Genomic DNA, 24,603 nt, shown 5'->3' on the forward strand with positions numbered 1-24,603 from the left:
AACTATGTGTTATATTTTTTGTACATATGGTTACTTATAAAATTCTCAAGCCATGCCCTTCATAATGCTCATAGGTTGGCCAGTTAGCTGAGTACACAGTAGAAATTCAGTTAAGTGTTGGTCATGCAAAAGATGGTTTACATCTCTGTTTAGGAATAATTATTTTAAACTTAATAGGGACTGACTTTTAGCTTATGACAGGTTTGAAGAAAGATTCATTTCAGTCCTAAGTAAACTTTTAAAAGTCAAAACAAACAAGACTTCCCTAAAGTGGAGTCTGACTTAAATGGTAGGTTTAAGTAGTAACTGACCTCTAACCACCCAGCTCACAACAGCTAAAAGGCAATGGATAACCAAGTTTTCTTTAATTTACAACCTAACTAGTGCCTAACTGGCAGAAACAAATTTAGGATAGGTCCACAGAAACTCCTGTAATCAGCTTAAGGAGAGGATCAACTTTAATACAGGTCGAACCTTAAATTAACTTTTAGAGAATAAAACTATGAATCCCAATGTACTGGGTCACTTTAAACAGTATGATCAATAATAAGAATTTTTAAGTTTCAGAGTTCACAAGAGTTTGATAGCAGCTTTGATTATGGTCATCTCAAAGAAGTAATCTCATTGATATCAACTGTCTCATTCTACCCTTTGGCAATTGTCAATACTGATGTACCTTTTGGATACGTTGGTGAGATGATCAAAACCTTCTTAGTCCTAGAATCTAAGGAATACAACCTACTTACTGCTTTTGTTATGCAGTACCTTTCCAGTGAGCATTCAAACACATCCCAGTAGTTCTAAAAATCTTACTAGATGCAACAGCAGCTGCTCCACTTGCTCCAGGGATTTTTAATCCAAATCCCAAAGTTGTACCGCCAAGCATTCCAGACAAAGTTGTAGGGGCACCAACTGCAGAGAACAACATAATATTACCTAATACCCTTTTAATCAAAAACAGTGAATGAAGAATTTATATAGGGTCTTTTTCATCTGAGTCCTTTAGTAACTTTGGCTAAGCCTCAAAAAACTACAGTCAATCCATTTATATGAAAAGTCCGGAAAAGGCATAGATAGAGACAGAAAACAGATTAGTAGTTGTCTCGGGCTGAGAGATCTTACTAGGATGATAGAAATGTTCTAAAACTAGACTATGGTGAGAGTTACACAATTCGGTAAATTGATTAAAAATCACTGAACTATACACTTAAGTTAATTTTATGATATGTAGATTATACCTCATTAAAGTTAACTTTAAAAACACTGTGGTCAAGATTTCTTTTCATTTTGTGGGCAAGGACATCAAAGACAGGAAAGAAAAAAAAAAACCTGTCAAAAGTCAGAAGTCGGACTTCCCCGGTGGTGCAGTGGTTAAGAATCCGCCTGCCAATGCAGGGGACACGGGTTCGAGCCCTGGTCCGGGAAGATCCCACATGCCGCGGGAGCAACTAAGCCCGAGTGCCACAACTACGGAGCCTGCGCTCCAGAGCCCGCAAACCACAACTACTGAGCCCACATGCCGCAACTACTGAAGCTCGCGCGCCTAGAGCCCGTGCTCCCCAACAGGAGAAGCCACCGCAATGAGAAGCCCGTGCACCGCAACAAAGAGTAGCCCCCGCTCGCCACAACTAGAGAAAGCCTGCACGCAGCAACAAAGACCCAGTGCAGCCCCAAATAAATTAATTAATTAATTAATTAATTTTTTTTAAAAAAGGTCAGAAGTCAAGACTTTGATTGAAAATGGAATTCATTCAATAATTTTAACTCCCAACCTCAGACATGGTCATATTCACAAAATCTATTATACTTGAGAAGGATATTGCTTACATATATCAAAAGGTTTCCAGAATCTCAGTCATGTCTCAGGATTGGAACTGTATCTACTTGGAAGAAAATATAATTCAAGTGGCAACCTGCAATTTCAACTAATGTTCCACCTACGCCAACTGCACACGGCAATGGGGATGGCGGCCGCCATTTTTCATGCTCAACTAGGCATCAGCAATTCCTGGCAAGCTTTATTCCCAGAAATGGTGATAGGCTCGCTATAACAGGGCTTTGGGAGGACCATATTACTGCTAGGATTACAATAACAAACTCTAATGATGAACATCATGGCACTGTGAAGATGCCGCAAAAGCACAAGCAGCTTATATGGACCTGTAAGAAAGAATTGCCTAAGATATATACAGAAGTCAATATTCTCACCATTTGTTATTACTCTACTAATGGAAGAGGTGTAGCAAAGAAGTTGGGGTTACAAGATAATTAACGTCCCACTTCTCAGCTCAAAGCATCCAGATGTTCATCTTTAAGGGGAGAGAACTGGAGACATCCCACAGTGTCATTAAAGCTCAAAACTACAGCTGGTCCTTTTGTCATGTAACACTTCTGATAAGTAAAATATAAGGACCGCAAACCTGGTCTATATAGAAGAATAAAATACAGCAAGGCTCCAACATTTATTTCCCATTTTATCTTATTCACATGGATAATAAGACTTCTTCCCTTCAGACATACTTGGCAAAACTTCCACTCTTCCTATTCCCATTCACTTCAAAACATTACACTGTTAATGAATTATATGCTTAAAATCATCACTTGAAGCTGTAATAATCATGTTAATATAAAATTCATAGCGAAAGCCATGACAATCAGGTTCTTAAGCAAAGCTACTATTGATATCAACAGTTACAAACGGGATCAAGCATAATGATAATTTATGAGACGTCGGAGATCCATAGCTTATACTGGCAAATTGAGTTAAGTGGCCTGATGCAAAATAATAGTATTTTCTCTGCAACCAGTAACTTACATGAGAGCCTAGTAGCAGCAGTGGAGGCAGAAGCATTTGAAAATGAGGTAAACAGCATGGTGCTTGAACTAGTAGCGGCAGCAACAGTAGATGCTGGAACCAACCCTAAATTAAAGTAACAAGCAGAAAAATATGTCAATAAAAATAATTTTTAATAAGTAAAACACCATTATAACAAACTTCACTTATATGGAGAAATAACAACAAAGCAAGGAAAATCAAGTACCGTGATATTTAATAAATCTGACATAGTAAAATCCTGATTTAAAAAATAGTTCATCAGTACTGCTTAGTATAGCCAGCCTTCTAGCACCATCATAAGAAAGAAACTCTACTAAAAAAGTAAGCAACCTAACAGGGGGGTCCACTTCCAAAATTGTGACATAAGAAGTCCTAGGGACCCATTCCCCAGTGAAGCAACCATAACTGGTAAAAAATATTTTTTTTTAAAAAATTGAAATTTCTGGAAATTGTCCTGAAGGTACAGCAAATAAAGAAACATTTATTCAAGAAAATCTGCTAAAATTCAGTAATACAGGTGAGAGTCTACGGCATATGAATCATAACCCACGCTCTTCCCTCCATCCCCTTGCTCCCCTTGAGAGAAGCTACACTCCAGGCAGGAGTCACCAAGAAGACTGGACTCCCTCTTCCCTCAGCTCCCAACCAAGGAATACAGTATCTCATTAGGAAGGGAAACAGCCAGCATTCCTCATCACCCCTGACACACAGTTAAATGATTGAAATTCCTGGTGAGCACAGCCAAGAGTTGAGGGGCTCCTTTCCTCCAGTCAGCCCCCACTCATAGGGCAGAGGGTCTACACCAGGCACAGTAGGCTGGCAATGCTGGAGCCCCATCAATCACCCTGACTGCCTTGCCCCAGCTTACCTGTAGGGCTGAGGTTGCATGCCGGAAGAGAGAAGCAAGAAGATCAGAAGCAACGGTCACTGCCCAGCACCCAAAGCACTGGTTCAAAGATTTTGCCCAGGGATAAAGGTAGCCCATAAGAACAGAAAGTTCCCAAGCTATGTCCAGAAGAACTGACTTTATTTGAAACAGAGCATGAGGAAGTTCAAGCCAAAGGACTCTCTCGAAAAAAAATAGAGATTTTGGTGGTAAGCAATTAAGAGGAAGTAAGTAGCTTCATGAGAGCAACATTTAGGCTGCAGGCCAGCCAGTTTAGCAGAGATAACCAGGGAAAGAGAAGGCTGAAAAGAGCCCTCCTGAGGATCAGAAAAATCAAGTACTGATACATGAATGAATCTTGAAAACATTATGCTAAATGAAAGAAGCCAGACACAGAAGGCCACATATTGTATGATCCCATTTATATGAAATGTCCAGACGAGGTAAATCCATAGACAGAAAGTATATTAGTGGTTAGCGGGAGCTGGAAAGAGAAGGTAACGGGAAGTGACTGCTAAGGGTTACAGGGTTTCTTTTTGCAGTGATGAGAATGTTCTTGAATTACATAGTGGTGATAGCTACACACCCTGTGAATATGTTTTTAAAAAAACACTGGATTGTACAGTTTAAAAGCATGAGTTTTAAGATACATGAATTATACCTCAATTATGCTGTTATTTAAAAACTACATGATCATCTCAAAAGAAGCAGAAAAAGCATCTGAGAAAATCCAACACTTTTTCATGATGAAAACACTCAACAAACTAGAAAGAGAAGGGAACTTCCTCAACATGATAAAGGGCATTTATGAAAAACCTACAGCTAACATCATGCTTAACAGTAAAAGACTGAATACTTTTCCACTGCCATCAAAAACAAAACATGGATGTCTGCTCTTACCACTTCAATTCAACCACACATTGGAAGTTTTAGCCAGGACAATCAGGCAAGAAGACGAATAAAGGATACCAGATTGCAAAGGAAGAAGTAAAATTATCTCTCTAAACAGATGACATGATCATGAATACAGAAAATTCTAAGGAACCCATAAAAAAATCTGGAGAAAAACAAATATATATTAACGCATATATGTGGAATCTGAAAAAATTGGTATAGACGATCTTATTTACAAAGCAGAAATAGAGACACAGACGTAGAGAGAACAAACGTATGGATACCAAGGGGGAAAGTGGGGGGCGGGATGAATTGGGAGATTGGGATTGACATATATACACTGTTGATACTATGTGTAAGATAGATAACTAATGAGAACCTACTGTATAGCACAGGGAACTCTACTCAATGCTCTGTGGTAACCTGAATGGGAAGGAAATCCAAGAAAGAGGGGATGTGTGTATACGTATAGCTGATTCACTTTGCTGTACAGTATAAACTAACACAATATTGTAAAGCAACTATACGCCAATAAAAAAAAATCTATTAGAACAATGAACAAGTTCTGCAAAGTTGCAGGATACAAGATCAATATAAAAATAAATTACAATTCTATATATTATCAATGAACAATCCAAAAATGAAATTAAGAATATAATTCCAGTTATGATTGTTCAAAATGAATAAAATAGTTAAGAACAAATCTAACAAGTGTAAGGCTTGTACCCAGAAAAATAAAAAACATTATTGAAAGAAATTAAAGGCATCCTAAATAAAGGGAAAGCTCTCATGTTCATGGATCAGATAATTTTATATTGTTAAGATGGTATGGTAGACAGAAAAATGGTCCCCAAAGATGCCCACATCCTAATACCCAGAGTCTGTGAACATATTACTAACTTGACAAAAGAGACTTTACAAATGAAGTGAAGGTTAAGTAACTCGACGAGGGAGATTATCCTGGATTTTCCAGGTAAGCAAAATCTAAGGACATGAATCCTTAAAAGTAGAGATCCTTTCCAGGCTGTGGTCAGAAGGAGATGGTGACTACAAAAGAATAGTCAGGGGACTTCCCTGGCGGTCCAGTGGGTAAGACTGTGCTTCCACTGCAGGGGACACAGGTTCGATCCCCGGTTGAGGAACTAAGATCCCGCGTGCTGCACAGTGCAGCCAAAAAAAAAAAAGAATGGTCATAAAGATGCAAAGTTGCTGATACAAACGGCCATCTAACACTTGAAATCATACTCAATGTCATTAGTCATTAGGGAATTGCAAATCAAAACCACGACGAGATACTACTTCATATCGACTAAGATGGCAATAACCAAAAAGACATAATATCAAGTGTTGGCAAGGATATGGAGAAATTGTAAACCTCATGCAATGCTGATGGGAATGTAAAATAGTGTAATCTCTTTGGAAAACTGTATGGCACTTCCTCAAAGTGTTCAACATAAAGTTACCATATGACCCAGTAATTCCACTCCTAGGTATACAAACAAAAGAAATGATAACATATATCCACACTAAAATATGTACATGAATGTTCACAGCAGCATTATTCATAACAGACAAAAGATGAAAGGACACAACCCAAATGAATATCAACTGATGAATGGATGAATAAAATGTGGTATATTAATACAATGGAATTTTATTTGGCCATAAAAAAGAAGCGCTGATACATGCTAAAACATGGATGAGCCTTGAAAACATGCTAAGTAAAAGAAGCTAATCACAAAATACCACATATTGTATGATTCTATTTATATGAAATGTCCAGAACAGAGCAATCTATAGAGACAGAAAGCAGATTCATGGTTGCCAGAACTGGGGTGAGAAGAGAATGGGCAGCGACTGTTAATGGGTATGACGTTTCTTCAGTGGGTGATGAAAATGTTCTAAAACTGACTTCAGTAATGGCTGCACAACTCTGTGAATATCCTAAAAACCAATTAATTGTGCACTTTAAATGGGTAAATTATGTGGTATGTGAATTATACAATAATAAATCTGTGAGAAAAAATAATAAATAGAAGTCTGGAATAAAGTTTCAGAAAACAGATTACCTGGACCCTTCTTGAAAATTTAAAATAAAATCTATAAAAGAAATAAAGCTAGAGAAATTAAGTACATAAAGACACAAATAAGATTAATTGGTTAATTGAAAACAAAGTTTATCTTTTCAACCTCACTATATAGATCATTGCACACGGCACATGATAGTAAGTACTCAATAAATATTTATGCTGAATCGAGCCAACCTTTTCCAGACTCCAATACATAATTACAGATATTCTTCTTCCTTTTCAAAAGGAAAAAGTGCTTAATAAGTAACTGCATTTGAATCTGTTGCTACCTGTATCCAACTGTTGAACAATTCATGACAATATATGATGTAAGACTCTGCTATCCAAAACATCTAGGGCCACCGGGGGTTTGGGGACGGGGGGGGGGGGGGGGGAGATGCTACGAAGGAACCGGGAACATTACCACATACCTCCAACTATTTAAAATATGTATCATGGAATATCCCTATGTTTCATTTAAGAGAAGCACCACATGTATACTTTTAAAGAAATAACCAATTATAGCAAAGGTGTTTTAATATTTCTAATTCAATACCTACCAGTGAGGCTAAATTTTTATCATGGGTTTAATGGCTGCTTTAATTTCTTCATTCAAAATTGCCTATTCATGTCATCTGCCCATTTTCTCATTGGAGTATTGTCTTCTTATTACTGATTTTTAATAAAAGTATTATATATATATTGAGGTTATTTAGTCAAATGTTGCAAATATTTCCTAATCCCAGTTTGTCATTTGCTTTTTTGATTTTGTTTTTATTTTTTATGTAGTCAAATCTTTCCATTGTTTTCTCCTTTATGGTTTATGTCCCCATATCATGTTTCAAAATTCCCTCAAACATATAAAAGGTGTTCGACTTCACTTTTAGGAGAAAATCACAAATTATAACTACCTCGAGAACAATTTCACCTAACAGATGGGAAGAAATAAAAAAAACTGGTAACACACTCTGTTTAAGGACACTGTGAAGAAATGGGCAGCCTCCGAGATTTCTAATGGGAGTGTAAACTGGTATAACCCCTATGCAAAATAAGAGGCCAATGTTTTAAAAATTACAAATGCATCTATCTTTTGAACCAGTAATACTTCTTTTAGAAATTTATCCACAAAGATATACTTATACACCTGTAAAATGACATGTAAAATAAGATCCATTGCACCACTGTTTATATTAGCAAAAGAGGAAACAACCCAAACGTCCACAAGCAAAGGGCTAGATAAATTATAGCACATCCAGACCATGGAATTCTATGATGCTATAAAAAATACTGAGGAAGCTCTCCATATACTGATTGATGTGAAAAGAGCTACAAAATGTTTAAAATAAGTATATAAAGTTTTACGTTTAAAAAGCAAGGTACCAAATAATGTGTATACTCTCATTTATATTATTTTTTTAAAAGGCAGAGGGCTAGGAATATATATTTTTATTTGCTAGCAAATCCATGAAGAAACTCTAGCAGGATACACACAATTACAGTGGTTAGCTGAATAGAGGGGGTGGGGAAGGGGGGAGGGAGTAATACAGGGTAGATGGGGGCAGTATACTTATTTATACTATTTTTATAGTCTTAATTTTAAATCATTTGACAGACTATATTATATGTTTTAAAATTATACTTAAATAAATGGTCCTCTCCCTAACCCAAGAAATATTATTTACACATTTTCATATTCACCTATGCTTTTGAAATATTTATGGTTTCATTTTCTACCTTTAATTCACCTAGTATTTCTTTCAGTTAATCTTTTTAGGCAAAACATAATCCCCTTCCCCCAAATCACCTGGCTAGCCAGCTACTGCAATTCATTTGTTCAATACTCCATCCTCTCTCCCCAGATTGGAAACGTCATCTTCATAAACCCAGGTTTGATTCTGTTCTTTAAAATTTTTCACTGATTTTTCTTTCTATCCCTGGTCCACAAGAGAGTTCCAATTATTGAAGCACTAGAATTCATTTATATTTTATACTAAATATTTTAAACTTAGAGTCAGAGAATAAATTTACAATACATTTTCATATATTTTTCTACAAGGACACTATCATTACTTTTCTTAAAAAACAAGAGATGACTAGTCTCATGCATTTATCCCCTTCATTTAAACTCTAGAACCTTGTCAAGTCCCTCCTTCCTTTCCTTCCCCCAAAGACTCCCATTGTGGTTTTATAAGAATGTTAAACGTGTTGATTAATTTAGAACTAAATGACATTCCTATACTATCGAGCGTGTGTATTCTTCATTTATTCATGTCTTCTTTTATATTCCTCAGTAAAATTTTATGGTTATCTTCATATAGGTCATGCACATTTTTTTAAATTTTTTAATTTATTATTTATTTATAAATTTATTTATTTTATTTATTTATTTTTGGCTGCGTTGGGTCTTCGTTGCTACGCGCGGGCTTTCTCTAGTTGCGGCGAGCGGGGGCTACTCTTCCTTGTGGTGCACAGGTTTCTCATTGCGGTGGCTTCTCTTGTTGCAGAGCACGGGCTCTAGGCGCGTGGGCTTCAGTAGTTGTGGCACACGGGCTCAGTAGTTGTGGCTCGTGGGCTCAGTAGTTGTGGCTCGCGGGCTCTAGAGTGCACGCTCAGTAGTTGTGGCGCACAGGCTTAGTTGCTCCGCAGCACGTGGGATCTTCCCGGACCAGGGCTCGAACTCGTGTCCCCTGCATTGGCAGGCGGATTCTTAACCACTGTGCCACCAGGGAAGCCCCATACACATTTTTAAAGTTCATTCTTAGGCATTTCATAACTTTGGTTGAAATTGTTAATGGGAACTTCCTCCATTATATTTCCCAATTACTATTGTCTAAACATGGGAAAGCAACTGTTTTTTGCATTATTTATTTTGTAACTGACTGTATTACTGAAATCTCTTCACTAGCGCTAATTAAATTTACACTAGAGTTATGCCCATATTTTAAAGTCTTGATCATCTGTCTCAGATACTGGCATAATTTCAGGGGCCTGACCTTAAATCACATACCCAGAGGTAACTAAGGAAACAAATGCCATTTAATATGATGTGCTTTTAAGCTAAAGGAGCCTTACTCTTAAATAAGGAAGGGTTTAAAAGACAAAGTCTCATTTTCCTAATCATAGGACTAGAACAGGGTTTTTCAACATGGCACTACTGACATCTTAGGCCGATAATTCTTTGTTGTGGAGGACTGTCCCATGCTGGGATTTAAGACATGCATATTTGGTCTTTGTACCCTTTCTTGGACAAAGATCCTAAAACCCTTGTAACTTCCTAAGTGAGAAGAGAGATAGAAGCATCTTTTGTTATAATATTTGGGTTTTGTCCCCAGTTTCAGAAATAGCTCCAAGAGCAATAAAGGTGAAAGGAGCCTCTTTTGTTATTTATTAACAAGTCCCTTTCAACCACACCTGATTTATGTCAATGAGGTGAACTTTAGAAACCCCCAAGGCTGAGAGGCTGGTTACCAGAGGAACCAACCAAGTGATTAGAGGGTTGGGGCTTTTAGCCTAACCCTCTGACATCTCAGGAGAGGAGAGGAGCTGGAGATTGAGTTCAATCAATCACCAGAGGCCAAAGATTTCATCTATCATGCCTACATAATGGAATCTCCATCAAAACCCTAAATGAAGGGGTTTGGGGAGCTTCTGGGTTGGTGAACACACGGAGATGCTAGGAGGGTGACATGCCTGGAGAGGACATGGAAGATCTGGGCTGCTCCCTCATACTTTGCCTTACGCATCTCTTCTATTTGGCTGTTCCTAAATTGTATCATTTATATTGAACCAGAAATTTTAGGTCAAGTGTTTCCCAGAGTTCTGTAAGCTGTTCTAGCAAATCATCCAACCCGAGGAGGGAGGGGTCACAGGCACCCCCAGTTTGTAGCCAGTTGGTCAGAAGTACAGGTGACAACCTGGGACTTGCAATTGATATCTGAAGTGGGCGATAGTCTTGAGGAACTGAGCCCTTACCCTGTGGGGTCTGTGCTACCTCCAGGTGGTGAGCATCATAGCTGAATTGTAGGACACCCATTTGGTGTCTGGAGAGTTGGAGAATTGGTTGGTGTGGGAAGGACCCCCATATATTTGGTGTCAAAAGGTTGTGTGCTGAGGACAACAAAATTTTCCTCTATGTGCACTGCAAAGTATTTAGCAGCATCTCTGGGCTCTACCCACTAGATGCCAGTAACACTTACCCAGTCTGGACAACCAAAACTGTCTCCAGATACTGCCAAATATCCTCTGGGAGAAGGGGCAAAAATCGCCTCCAGTTGAGAACCACTGGACAAGAGGAAGGGCTCAATATCATAATTGTCTCCATCTAGTGCTGTAAGGCTAACAAAATAAGCCTTCATTCCTTCATGTTTAAGAACAGAGGAAAATGTCAACTAGCTTAATAAATTGTTAGCCATAGAAAATAGGCATTTTTTTTAACAGAATGGGGGAAGGTGGCCATACACTACAAGATAGTGGGGCTTGCTACAGTAACGGAATGGTGATACTAGAAGAAGAAAGGACAGATCAATAGAACAAAATAGGAAGTCCAGAAGCAGAACCAAGCATATATAATAATTTGGTGTACGAGGAAGGCAGCATCTCAAAATCAATAGGGAAAAAATGGCCATTTAATGAAATACTATGGTTTAATTCACTAATCATTTAGAAAAAAGATTCCTAAAAATATAATGGAATTCTAAAAATGTTCAAGTAATCAATAGGAAGGCAGGAAATTCCTAAAAATATAAACCATAAAAGAACAAAAAGAATTAAGAATCCTAAGGTGAAAAAGGTCTATACAAATAAGTCCAGAGAGAGAAACTCAGAAGAATGAGAGATTTGACAACATAAAAATCTAAATCTTAAGGATTTCCATTTCCAGGAAAATGTACTTTCCCTATTCCTCCCGCTACGTATGGCTAAAACCCCTGGACATTATATATAAAATAAACAAGAAAACCGTGAAAGGTGGCGAGAAGGCAAATCAACTAGGGATCTTGAGACCCAAGGAACATTATGGTAATGAATTCCATAGGTTTTCTTTCTGCCTCGTATTTCCCAGGCTTGGAGTTGAATAGGTTGGCCAGCCAGAAACAACAATGGGTATAGAGAAACAAAACAAAACCCAACAAAAACCTGCTCTCTAGACAAAAGACAAGAATGGGGCAGACCAACAAGACAGAAAACTTTTAGACAATAACCAAACATCACAGAAAAAAGTGCGGTCCCACTCCCTACCTATTCCAGAGAACAGCAAGTGAGGAACTTAAACTTCCACCATTGTGAGGCTATAACGAGGTGTCCCCGTACCCCAGCCAGGATGGTATCAGAGAAGGTCAAGTAGGGAGCCAGGATGTTATCTCTGCCAGCAGTTAATGACCCATGTCCTCACAGTGTCAGTGGAAACCACATCAGGAGCAGGAACTCCCACTCCTGCCCAGCAGTAACTAGGAGACCCTTGCCTTGGGTAGCAATGGAGACCGACTGGGGAAAATGAAGTTCTACTCCCACCTTACAGTAACACAGCGAAACCCTTCTGTCTCATGCCAGAGCAATGTCAAATAAAGCCAGTTAAAGCAAAAGTCTTGAATCTGATTCAGAGTCTCACAACATAATAAGAAAATGTCCAGGTTTCAATTAAAAATCACTCTTCCTACCGAGAACCAGAAAGATCTCAAATGGAATTTAAAAAGACAATACCAAGATGATAGAAATGTTAGAATTGACAAATATTTCAAAGCATCCATGATAAAAGTGCATCAAAAAGAAATTATGAACACACTTGAAACACAAGAAAAAATACCCTTAGCAAAAAAAAGAAAAAGAAAAGAAATGAAAATCTCTACAAAGAAATAGAAGATATAAAGAAGAGCCAAGTGGAAATTAGAGATAACCAGATAACCAATAACCAAAATGCAAAGCTGAAGCCAAGCAAAAGGACTCAGCAGCAGAACAGAGGGGATAGAGACAAGAATCAATGAACTTGATGACAGAATGATAGGAATCTACACCAAGACACTTAATAATTAAATTTCTGAAAACTAAAGACAAAGAAGAAATATTGAAAACAGCAAGAGAAAAATGTCATCTGACCTACAGAGGAAAAATCATTTGAATGACAAATAGTTACACAAATTGACATCCCTACCATGGAATACTATGCAGCAATAAAACAAACAACTGACACACACAACAATCTGGATGATCTAAAGGGAAGTATACTGAGTGAAAAAAGCCATTCCCAAAAGATTACATACTGTATGATTCCATCCATATAACGTTTTTGAAGTAACAAAATTATAGTAATGGAGAGCAGATTAATAGTTGCCAGGGTTAAATAGAGTGTGGGAGCAGAAGAGAAGTAGGTGTTGCTATGAAAGGGCAAAATGAGGAATCCTAGTGGTGAGAGAACTATTCTATATCTTGACTACCAATATCAACATCCTGGTTGCAATATTGTACTATAGTTTTGCAAGATGTTACCACAAGGAGAAAATGGCCAAAGGGTATGTGGGATCTCTGTATCTTTTCTTACAACTGCATGAGAATCTACAATTATGTCAAAATAAAAAGCTTAGTTTAAAAATTTTAAATCTTTTAATATCTATAAAACTAAGTAAAATAAAACTGAAACAAACTGGGGAAAATACTTCTTTTTGGGGGGGAGGGGAATTACGTCTTTATTTTCACTAACGTCTAGCAGAAACTGAGCACTTTCCTTAGTTATAAAGGTAGGCAACAAACCACGTAGGTTAGTAGTACCTGTGATTTTGTCACCAACAGAAATCATAGGTACAAAAATACTTCTTATACAAATATCAAAGGGTTAGGATATTGCAACTGCATATAAACGAGAAAAAGATAAGCCCCATATTAGAAAACTGAGCAGGGAATTCCCTGGTGGTCCAATGGTTAGGACTCCACACTCCCACTGCCAAAGGCGCGGGTTCGAGGGCCTGGGTTCGATCCTTGGTTGGGGGAATTAAGATCCCGCAAGCTGCATGGTGCGGCCAAAAAAAAAGAAAAAAAGACAGAAAACTGAGCAAATGATACAAAAAGGGAATTCATTCAGTTTCCCTCTCTCTCTCACACACACACACACACACGAAAAAAACACAAATACAATTAATCAATCATTTGAAGAGAAGTTAGCCTTACTACTAATAAAGGAAAATGTAAATGAACATGAGGTTATGATACTATTTTCAGTGTTAAACTACCAAAGCTTAAAAAACAAACACACAAACAAAAGGGATAATATCCAACATATTTAACACTGCGGGGAAATGTATACTTTCATAAAAACGACAAAGATAGCTAACATTTATTGAATACCTATTATATACATGTCAGACAAGGTTGTAAGCACTTTAATTATTTATATGCACTTACCTACCTAATCCTCACAACAACCCTACAAGGTAAAATGCTGAGCACTTATTGATGAGCAAACCAAGCATTGAGAGGTTAGAGTAACTTGTCCAAGGTCAGAGAACTAGTAAATAACAGAGCCAAAGTTCAAACACTTATTTCCTGGTTGGTTTTTTATTGATAACAGGTATGTATTATTTGTAATATCAAAAATGCATTTGTACACAATTAAAATAATGCCCCCCAAGGTAGTGACCAAATATTCTAGCTTCATAATGATTTTAATGCTCCACTTCATCTCTTTGTGTCCTACAATGCCATACCAACCAATCAAAATTGGTTACATTATCACTACTAAATACAAATTATAAATAAGTTGTTTATTATCTATAATTTTAAAAATATTTTACCTTTTTGGTTGTTTCCAAAAGCTCTGAAACCATTACTATGAATATGTAATTCAATAAAATATACCATAAAGTAAAATGCATACAATATCTCACTCAGTGTATTTCTCAAGCTCTAAAATATCTGAGGCATCCACAGTAAAACCAAGCTTATATGGCTTATAAACCAGTACTTTTTATTAACTGCATTTTGGTTTAGAAAGATCTTAAATGTCTTCTCATTAATGTTCAGTATAGGTTAAATGCATTTTACTGAATCCTACTTATTTAGAAACTGGTAACCCATGCATGTAAAATGTCTCTACTAGCCAAAATATTTTACCATTCCCCAACTATGCCATATAACTCACTTATTATTACATTATTAATATTCTCTAAAATTTTTATACTACTCCAAAAATATTCTTTCCTGTTTTACTGTACCTCCTGATAAATTTCATTTCAGAAGTTTTATTTTAAAAAAGGAAAATAGAACATATCAACAGAGTGTGAAAAAAAATACTTGGTAAACACAAGCATTAAACAGTTGAACGAAACATTTCAGTGTAACTCTATTATTACTAGAGGCCAATTTGTCTAGACTATTCATTCTCAGAAGGGTGTAACTTTTCCCCCAAACAAACATTCCTTGGTTCTAAACCTAAAACTGCAAAACCAAAAGGAGCAGTTTAGATTTAATTTCTATCACATTCATCAATAACACTAACCTCCAACAAGAGAAGTCAGTCATATTCGGATGAATCAATCAAATAAGAATCTCAAAATCAATCTTGAATACTGTGCTTCTCCATTAGAGAGGAGAGTTCAAACCTTACCAGTTTGGTGGACTGTCCACCACGGTTGAAAGGAGTAATTGATTGTGTAGCAATCGTTCCACTAGACGTCCGAGTAGCAGGAGTGAGGGGTAATCCTGCAAACGCTGTTGGTTGAGAGGCGTTCCCCATCAAGACAATATTGAAATTGGTGCACCCAGTCTGAGGTGCACTTCCACCAATGAACGAGAACCCTGCTGCAGACTGAGTAACAGAGCTAGTAGTAGAGCCAAAAGCAAAAGGAGTGGATGCTGTCCCCTGGTGTGATAGGGCACTGCTTGTTACAGCATTAGTACGGGTGGTGGCACCCAGCTCAAAAGCCCCTAGAATCACTGTAGGTTGTGTGAAAGCCCTGTTGCCCAAGTTTAATTTTATTGCATTTATTCTAAATAGAAAAAGGAAAAAAATCAATATAATAGTTTGCCGCCACATTAAATGGCAGCTAGATAACATAGCTCCTGTCAAATTAAGTTTTATAACATTTTATTCCATAGGTTATTTCATCTCAATGCAGAAGGAAAGATAACCATATATTAATACAGGAATACATGTACAGAGCTCCCTATTCACTCATCCACAGATAAAGGTTTCCTAATTTGGTCTACTTTAGGGAGAACAAAAGTTTTAAAGGTTTTGGTGGGGAAGGAGTAGTTCTGAAATTTTTATTTTCAGTACAGACAACAGAACTTACACTTCTTCTACCAGTCTGGCAGACTTTATTAAAAACATAATTTTTAGTTTTAGACACTGAATCACAAAGTCACGTGAGGCATCCCTTTAATAGAGTTTCTAGAAAATTTTAAATGTATTTCATGACCCACGAAAAAAGTGCTTCAGTATTTAAATTACCCATCCTAAGAAAGGTTATTTAACACTCAATTACAGGTTATTAGATAACTAACAGTATAGGGGAGAATTCCAGAGGGAATAGCTTTCATCAGGCTATCAGGTGTTACTGAAAGAAAGGGCTGGATCCAACTGAATTCACATAGAAAGGCATTTTTAAAAATGCTCCCTTTAAAAATTCTGAGATGCAGGAGGGAAGAATGTATATCCAAGGTCATTAAAATGATCAATAGACAAAGATCTCTCTAGAGAGAGACATTTAATAAGCAAGCAGTCTAATTTCAAGATGGTATATGTTCAAAACCCAGTGAGTACTCTTCCTATGGCTCACAAAAAATGAAGGGATACCACAGATCAGAACTCAATGTGCCTTGTGTCTCAAATCAGAAATGACTTCAATTTATAGGACTACCTTGGGAATGAGTAGCATAATTCCTAATAATTGACTTAGAAATGCCACACCATCCTTTTACCCTTTCCATACTCCGAACTGACAGTTTGTCTTTGAAAGATGATTACCTTTGTAGCCACTAAAAGAATCAAATGGTACTCTTCTTACCCTAAGGAAATCCAGTTCCTACTGGGATAGGAGTTGATGCAACTGATCCTCCAAAGCCGAATCCTGTATTCTGCCTAGCTGGAGTTGTGTTACAGAGTGAGAACAGGCCGGTAGAAGATGAACTTCTAACTGGGTGGAATGGAGTCCCTAAGTTAAACCTCCTATACTAGGTGTAGAAAAAGTAAACTCTGTAGCTAAGTGGTTGTCTCTGCAGAGCCAGAAGTGAACCAACCGGTAAGGGCACCAGTTCCTCCAAAAATAAACCGGCTCCTGACTCCAAACCCTAAATGGGGTTAAGAGAGGAATGGAAGAAGAAAATTTTTAGAGATCTCAACGAGACTTCCAAGTCAAGACGGTATATGGGAGCCACACTGGAATCACTCTCTTATACTCCAAACTCCAAGAAATATCAGTTCAAAAGCACTTACTAAAAACACTTTTTAAAAAATACAGAGTTTTTTAAGAAAAAAGACAGGGTCTTCCCTGGCAGTTCAGTGGTTAAGACTCTCTGCTTCCAATGCAGGGGGCACGGGTTCGATCCCTGGTTGGGGAATTAAGATCCCACATGCCCCGCGGCATGGCCAAAAAAAAAAAAAAAAAGAAGACAATTTTTCAGGTGCCAGACAGGGAATTCATATCTATGAGCAGAGGGTGAACCTCCTTAGCCCAAGGGGGTGACTTGAATGAGACGTGTGCCCTAAAAGCTGGAAATATGCTAGATTGTGGGTAAATTTGAGGCCACAGGGTAAGGTCATAGGCTCCTCAATCAGCAGAAACCTAGTGGAGCTTATATCTGGGAAATCTCTATAGGAGAATGCAAAGGCAATGGAGACATGCTGGAACCCCAAGCTGGTACAGAAGATATACACAGACGGCTCAAATTCAATTTACCTTTGTGGTGTGGAAACTTCAAACTAAGATGGTAACATAAAAACACTAATTAGGAGCTGATGAAACCTTCAGGGTCCAGGCAGGTTGTCCATGACATCACTTATCAGAGATATCTCCACTTCCTAGGTCACCCATGATCCAAAACACCCCGAGAAAATTAACTCAAAGACAAGAACTACAAAACGTCTAAGTAGTCTATAGACCTGAAAATTGAGGAAATTCTCATCTAAGGAATTAGAGGTGATAGAGCAATATGAATGGCACATTAAAATGTTTTATATGTTCAAAGAGCTCACGAAAGAAATAGCATCCATAAAAACAAAGAAGTGAATGTGAAAAAGAACCACGGAGAAATCCAAGAAACGGATACAGTATTAGAAATAAAAAGGCTCAAGGGATAGATTTAAATAGTAGACTAGACACAGTTGAAGAGGAAAAAAAATCATTGAACAGGAAGAGAGGACAGAAGAAAAGAATCTGCCAGAACACAGGGCAGATAAAGTGATGGGAAAGAAGAGAGAAATTAAGAGATAAGGAGAAAATAAAAGAGAAGTTTCAGTATATATCCAGAAGGAATGTCAGAAGGAAAAAAATAGAATGGCAGAGACATTATTCAGAGTTAATAAATGAGTTTGCTAGAACTGAAGAAAAATGAGTCCTCATATTTAAAGCCACCAAGTGCAAGCAGGCAACTCCTCCCACCACCATACACGCACACACACCCTTTATATTGAAACCCTAAAATATTAAGTATAGAGAAAAAAATCTGAAAGTTATCAGAGAGAAAAAATCATTTACCTAATAAGGAGTAACAACCAGGTTGACAGCAGGCTCTTCATTAGCAACAGTAAATGTTAGAAGAAGATGGAATAATATCTCTAAATATCCCTTAAAGTGTTAAGGGAAAATCACGGTGTACTTATCATTCTATTCCAGTCAAGATTTCTAAAACGGGATGCGACTAACAATCAGGTTTTACACAATAGCTCTGAAAGGCAATTCTAAGAAATCAGTATCAAAAATATTTCATCAAAGTTATGAGCCCCATTACTTTATACACCAGTAAAAAGGCAAAAAAAAAACGAAAACAAAAAAACCAACACCAACCTGTTACAGTTCCTTATCATCATTTAAATTTTTTACTTTTTGAAAGAGCTCCTTTCAATGTAGACACAGATTTTAATCAAACATGCATATATTAAGAAAAAAATATTCAGAATCCAATTTTCCACTCAAATTTCTTAAAGTCTTCTGTGCCACCAGGAGCTGCAGCAATTGTTAACTGTTGTTAACAATTGTTAACACCAACAACAATTGTTAACTGTTGCTACAGCAATTCTTAAAAGAACTCATAAGAGAACTAAAAGCCATTTTTGCTATGCTTTCAAGCCAGCTTTGCAAATATGTAGACTAGCCTCCTTTTGTCTCCCACTTCAGCATAATCAATAACTAAACCTGATTAACCATCTTTTGCATTCGCTCCCCACAACCATTGGTTTCTAGGAGTTACAGGTGATCCCCTATTATCTCTGGGATTTTCACCCAAGATGCCCATTAGGCAGGTTTTGATCCTAGACATTTTGATATTAAATGTGCATATGGAAACAACTATGACATCACAACTGCCGCCTAGCCAAAAGGGATTGTAAGATACCATCAACTGTTAAGACTCATTTCAATTGCAGAGATGTTAAAATATGGAAAACTATACCTCTTAGAGTTGATAAAATACAGTATCTTGAGTAGTGTTCGTGTCATGGTTATAAGTAAACACCTCCCCAAGACTAACTCTGAAGGACAATATCTAAATGTGTTAATATGACATGCTTATTTTTAAGTCATACACATCTTAAAACGTTTAAAATGTGAGCTCCAAAGGGTGATTTCAGTGGTATAATAACTCAGTCCTGGAAGGCACAGAAAGAAAGGCATTCCGGGCAGAATAAGAGCCCTTGCTGTATTTAGTCTTATATTCCCAAGGGTACCACACTCCTGAGGTTATAAGCATTATAAATTATATTATAATAATATTATATTATTATGTTATATAATTATATATTACATATTTATGATATATAAGTATATGATAATATCACAAATGTTGACAGAAAAAATACTGTTGTCAAACCATGGTTCTGATACTGTCATAGACATTGATACTTTCAGAATTAGGTAGTGTCATCAATGTCATACTGCAGGCCAAAGGAAAAACTTCTGGTAGCCATCAGAAGGTGGAACTTTTTCTTGTGCCCTTGCATTTGTGGACTTTCCATTCTTTTGAAAGTAATTTAAGAATTACCCTGTTATTAGAATTTCTGTGTTAAATGCAGCATGAACATTTAAATATTTTCTTCCTTAGAAATTTGAGAAATAAAACAAATGAAAATCACCTTGGGACTAAAAATGAATCTGTCATTAAGAATTTGGAATTAGGGCTTCCCTGGTGGCGCAGTGGTTGAGAATCTGCCTGCCAATGCAGGGGACACGGGTTCGAGCCCTGGTCTGGGAGGATCCCACATGCCGCGGAGCTACTGGGCCCGTGAGCCACAACTGCTGAGCCTGTGCGTCTGGAGCCTGTGCTCCGCAACGAGAGAGGCCGCGATGGTGGGAGGCCCGCGCACCGCGATGAGGAGGGGCCCCCGCTTGCCGCAACTAGAGAAAGCCCTCACACAGAAATGAAGACCCAACACAGCCAAAAATAAATAAATAAATTAATTAATTAATTTAAAAAAAAAAAAAAAAGAATTTGGAATTAAAGATTCCCTTCCACTTCATTTAGATCGTATATCTGTCACATCCTTGTACTTAAAAAAATCTTTTTAATCTATTCTGCTTAACCAGTTTCTAACAAGGGTGTTTTAAATGTCTCTCATGGGCTTCCCTGGTGGCACAGTGGTTAAGAATCCGCCTGCCAATGCGGGGGACACGGGTTCGAGCCCTGGTCCAGGAAGATCCCACATGCCACGGAGCAACTAAGCCTGTGTACCACAACTACTGAGCCTGCGCTCTAGAGCCCATGAGCCACAACTACTGAGCCCACATGCCACAACTACTGAAGCCCGCACACCTAGAGCCCGTGCTCTGCAACAAGAGAAGCCACCGCAAGGAGAAGCCCACGCACTGCAACGAAGAGTAGCCCCCGCTTGCCGCAACTAGAAGAAAGCCTATGCGCAGCAACGAAGATCCAACGCACCAAAAAAAAAAAAAAATAAACCTCATTTCCAAAAAAGAAAAAATGTCTCTCATTATTAGAGATTATCAATTTCTGCTTATAATCCCATTGCTTTTTTGCTTTATATATTTCAAGACTATGTTGTTAGGGGCATAGATTCATGGTCGATACTCTCTTGGTAGGTCTCCTTTCTTTCATCAGTGTGAAGTATCTGTTTATTACTAAATTGCCTTAGATCACATTTTGTCTGACATTAATGTTGCTTCACCATTTTTCTTTTGGTTGCTATATGCCTAGTGTATCTTTTTCCTTCCCTTTGTTTTCAACCTTTCTGAGTCATTTTTAGCGTGGTTTTTATGAATAGCAAAGCTGAAAATTTTAAAATAGAGTCTAAGAATCTCTTAATGAGTGAGTTTAATTTATTTACATTTATTATGACTACTGACACAACTGGACTCATATTTCTCCCATCTTATTTTGTCTTTTTTGCCATGTTGTATTATCTTTTATCTTTTTCTGCGTAATTGGACTGATGGAATTTTCTGTATTCCATCATTTTTCCCATACTTGGAAGTTACATATGCTAATTATATTTATTTGTATGAGTTTCTCTTGAATTCTTTAACACGTTTAAATTTATGTTCTTCTAAGAAAGCCTGAAGTTAATCAGTATTCCATATCCTTTTTAACAAATAAGACCTTAGCACGCTTCAGTTTCTCTCTGCATATCACTAATTTAATAAAAAATGGAAAACAAGTCTGTACTCCCTCTATGTGGCTGTGAGTAGGAATATCTGTCTCTGTCATTGTTGAGTTCCTCTAGCCAACTTCTATTCCTCTTCAGAGTGCTCTCTCCTTATCCACGCTGCCTGATACTACACAACTATCTCATTTATCAGCATGCAAATTATCTTCTTTTTGTACTACCTATCGTCATTTGTAGGTCCTAGGAGTGTTCTGGTTAGTAAGAAATCTGACTGAGGATCAATAAATGATGGTAGGTCATTTCAGGACATACCATTTTACCACTTAAGTTCTTGAATCTCCTATATAAAAGGGAAATGATAAAAGCACTTATCGAATCTGAAATTCCTCATCTTTTAATTACCTACAACAAGCCATAAAGGTATTTTGATCTCCATTCTATCGTTGAAGAAACTGAGGCTCTAAGATACTAAATTACTTTCCCAAGGTCAAACAAATAGTAAGTGAAGGAACTGAACACAATACTTTCACTGTAACATTAGCTTAAGCAACAGATATTAGGAAGATAAAACTGCAACTCAAAGAGCAGAAACAAAATAAGTTCAAGCCTGGGTACCTATTATAAGTCATTTCAGCATAAATGTTTAGGGGCTTCTGTCTCACAAAGTATAAATGATTTGGGGGGAAATCACTCATGCCATTATTGCCCCACATTACTTTGAGAAATAACTGTCAAGAAGTGACTAGCATAGAAGTTCAGCCATGTAATGGATTACAAAGTTTTTCTGCCTTCTTGGAAGCAAATCCTCTTTGGAGACAATGTTCCCCCTAAAATGCCTAGTTACTAGATAACCATTCATGAATTCCACGTGAATGGTGAATTCCACGAATTCAGTTCACCTTCTCAAGAACATCATGACTAAACAACCTGGCCTGAAAATTTATGCAATGTGATTAGTCATGGTATAAAACCATTCCAATAAATAGTAACTTCTGATGATACGTATGGTTCCTTAACATATTAATTATCGAACTAAGGAGAGAGGAAGAGAAGCAAAGGAAAAGTACCAAATCACTGAAGAAACCCCTTTTCCACCAAGAAAGCGTTACAGAAATGGAACTAAAGAAGAAAGTAGAAAAACTGAAGTCTCAAAGTACAATAGGGTCCTTATTTGCACTGACAGTTATTGATGCCAACTCTGGAAGTAGAAACTGAGTTACCAATGTTTTATCCTAAATGTTTGAGTCCCCAGAGAGAAATGGATAGGGAGAGGTGAAATTAGCACAGCCATTTTCAAGGAAATAGGAAGGGATCAAACTTCTAATGGTAATCATTTTATTTTATGCCAAAATAAAATATAGAGCTATGGAAAATGGTGCATTAGTTTTCAGTTCATATTAAACATCTTAAGCAATATAACCCACTGATTATCTTTCACATTAAGTGCTTTTCTCCCCCTTCGTACTCATACTTGTCAAGGCCATAATGTCAGAATCTTATCTTAAAGGCTAGAAAGGTTTTTTCAAATCCCAAAATTAAGACCAACTTTCCGAATATTACAAGTCTGACACTGCAGAGAAGACTGTAAATTTCCATGAAACAAGTCTTATTTTAGTGAATGCCTTTAGCAGTTACAACATTGGAAAAGAAAAGACCAGGGATGAGACCACAGGGGAGGGTGGGCAGAAGGACTCAAGAGAGGGGAAATCTTGGAGGAGCTGAGAAGGATACAAGGCAGGGGAGGGGACTCAAGAGAGGACGGGAGTGGAGGGCAGAGAAACCCAAAGAGAAGGCTTGGCTAAATGGAAAGGAGGCAGAGGGACCCAAAAGGGCAGCGGTGAAAGAACAGGATTAGGAGAGGGGAGAGGAGAAAGAAGTGAGTACATCACTGGAGAGAACTAGTCTAAGAAATGAAAGAGGAATGGCATTCAAATGCAAAGTACAGCCTCAACGCCTACTCCCTTTTAGAAGAATCCTCCCTCAAAACCTTGGAGAAAAAGAGCAAAAAAAAAAAAAAAAACAAATGAAAAACTGGAAACTTCTGAAGCATACTAGTATTCATTAAAATCTTATACAAGCATGAAGTAATAGTAGTCATTTAAAGATTTCAAAAAATATCATTTTACAAGGAAAAATAGATCTGGCTAATATAACTTAATTCAAGTTTATTTTTTAAAATAAATCTCACTTTTCTCAGGGCTTTACACCACAAAAAAACTAGTCATCAAGTATATTTTTCAAAGTATGCCTTTGAAAAATAAGCATAATTCTTATGTTTGTAATTTTTTTGTGTGGTAAAATATAATGTAAAATTTACCATTTCAACCATTTTTAAGTGTACAATTCAGTGGCATTAAGTACATTCACAACATTGTTTAACCATCACCACTATCTATTCAATATTTTCGAAACTTTTTCATCACCACAAACAGAAACTCTGTACCCACTGAACAATAACTTCCCATTGCCCACTCCCCCAGTCCCTCTATCTTACTTTCTGGTAACCTCTATTTCACTTTCTGTGTCTATGAATTTGCCTATTTTAGGTATCGCTTTTAGTGGTATGATTTATATGAATATTTGTATACTTGAAACAACCTAAATGTCCAACAACAATAGTGGAATGGAGATATTTTTAAGTGGCATAGTTATATGAGGGCTACTTTACAGCAATAAAAGCAACTTTTTTTTTTCTTTTGTTAATTTAGGTTTTATTACTCCTAAATGACGTTCTGTTTTAAGCTTTATTCCTGGATTGTGCAATAAGTCTACCGGGAGAAACCTATGAAAACTGTACCTATTAAATGGCAAGATAGCGTTTTTGAATATTTCTGTGTTACTGAAATAATTGTGTAAAAAATAAAAATCACATTTTAGTATTTATGTGAGTTATATATATGTTATTTCATTTTTTAAATTTTTTTAATTAATTTTTTAATTGGGGTATAGTTGATTTACCATGTTGTGTTAATCTCTGCTGTACAGCAAAGTGAATCAGACATACATATACATATATTCACTCTCTTCCAGACTCCATTCCCATACAGGTCATTACAGAGCACTGAATAGAGCTCCCTGTGCTATACAGTAGGTTCTTATTAGTTATCCTTATATATAGTAGTATGTATATGTCAATCCCAATCTCCCAGTTTATCCC

General features: G+C 37.1%; 1 protein-coding gene across 1 annotated transcript in view; it reads right to left on the bottom strand.

Annotated features, from left to right (window-relative positions):
* NUP62CL (nucleoporin 62 C-terminal like) overlaps window positions 1-24,603 on the bottom strand; it is a 77,176-nt gene that overhangs the window by 49,123 nt on the left and 3,450 nt on the right. The window contains exons 2-3 of the mRNA XM_068533092.1: window positions 2,816-2,920; window positions 814-912 (exon numbers count right to left, since the gene is read on the bottom strand). Of these exons, the coding sequence (XP_068389193.1) occupies window positions 814-912; window positions 2,816-2,873 (157 nt within the window). The 5' untranslated portion in view covers window positions 2,874-2,920. The remainder of the gene's footprint in view (window positions 1-813; window positions 913-2,815; window positions 2,921-24,603) is intronic.

This window comes from Eschrichtius robustus, chromosome X, assembly GCF_028021215.1.
Source record: "Eschrichtius robustus isolate mEscRob2 chromosome X, mEscRob2.pri, whole genome shotgun sequence".
In the NCBI taxonomy this organism is placed as follows: Eukaryota; Metazoa; Chordata; class Mammalia; order Artiodactyla; family Eschrichtiidae; genus Eschrichtius; species Eschrichtius robustus.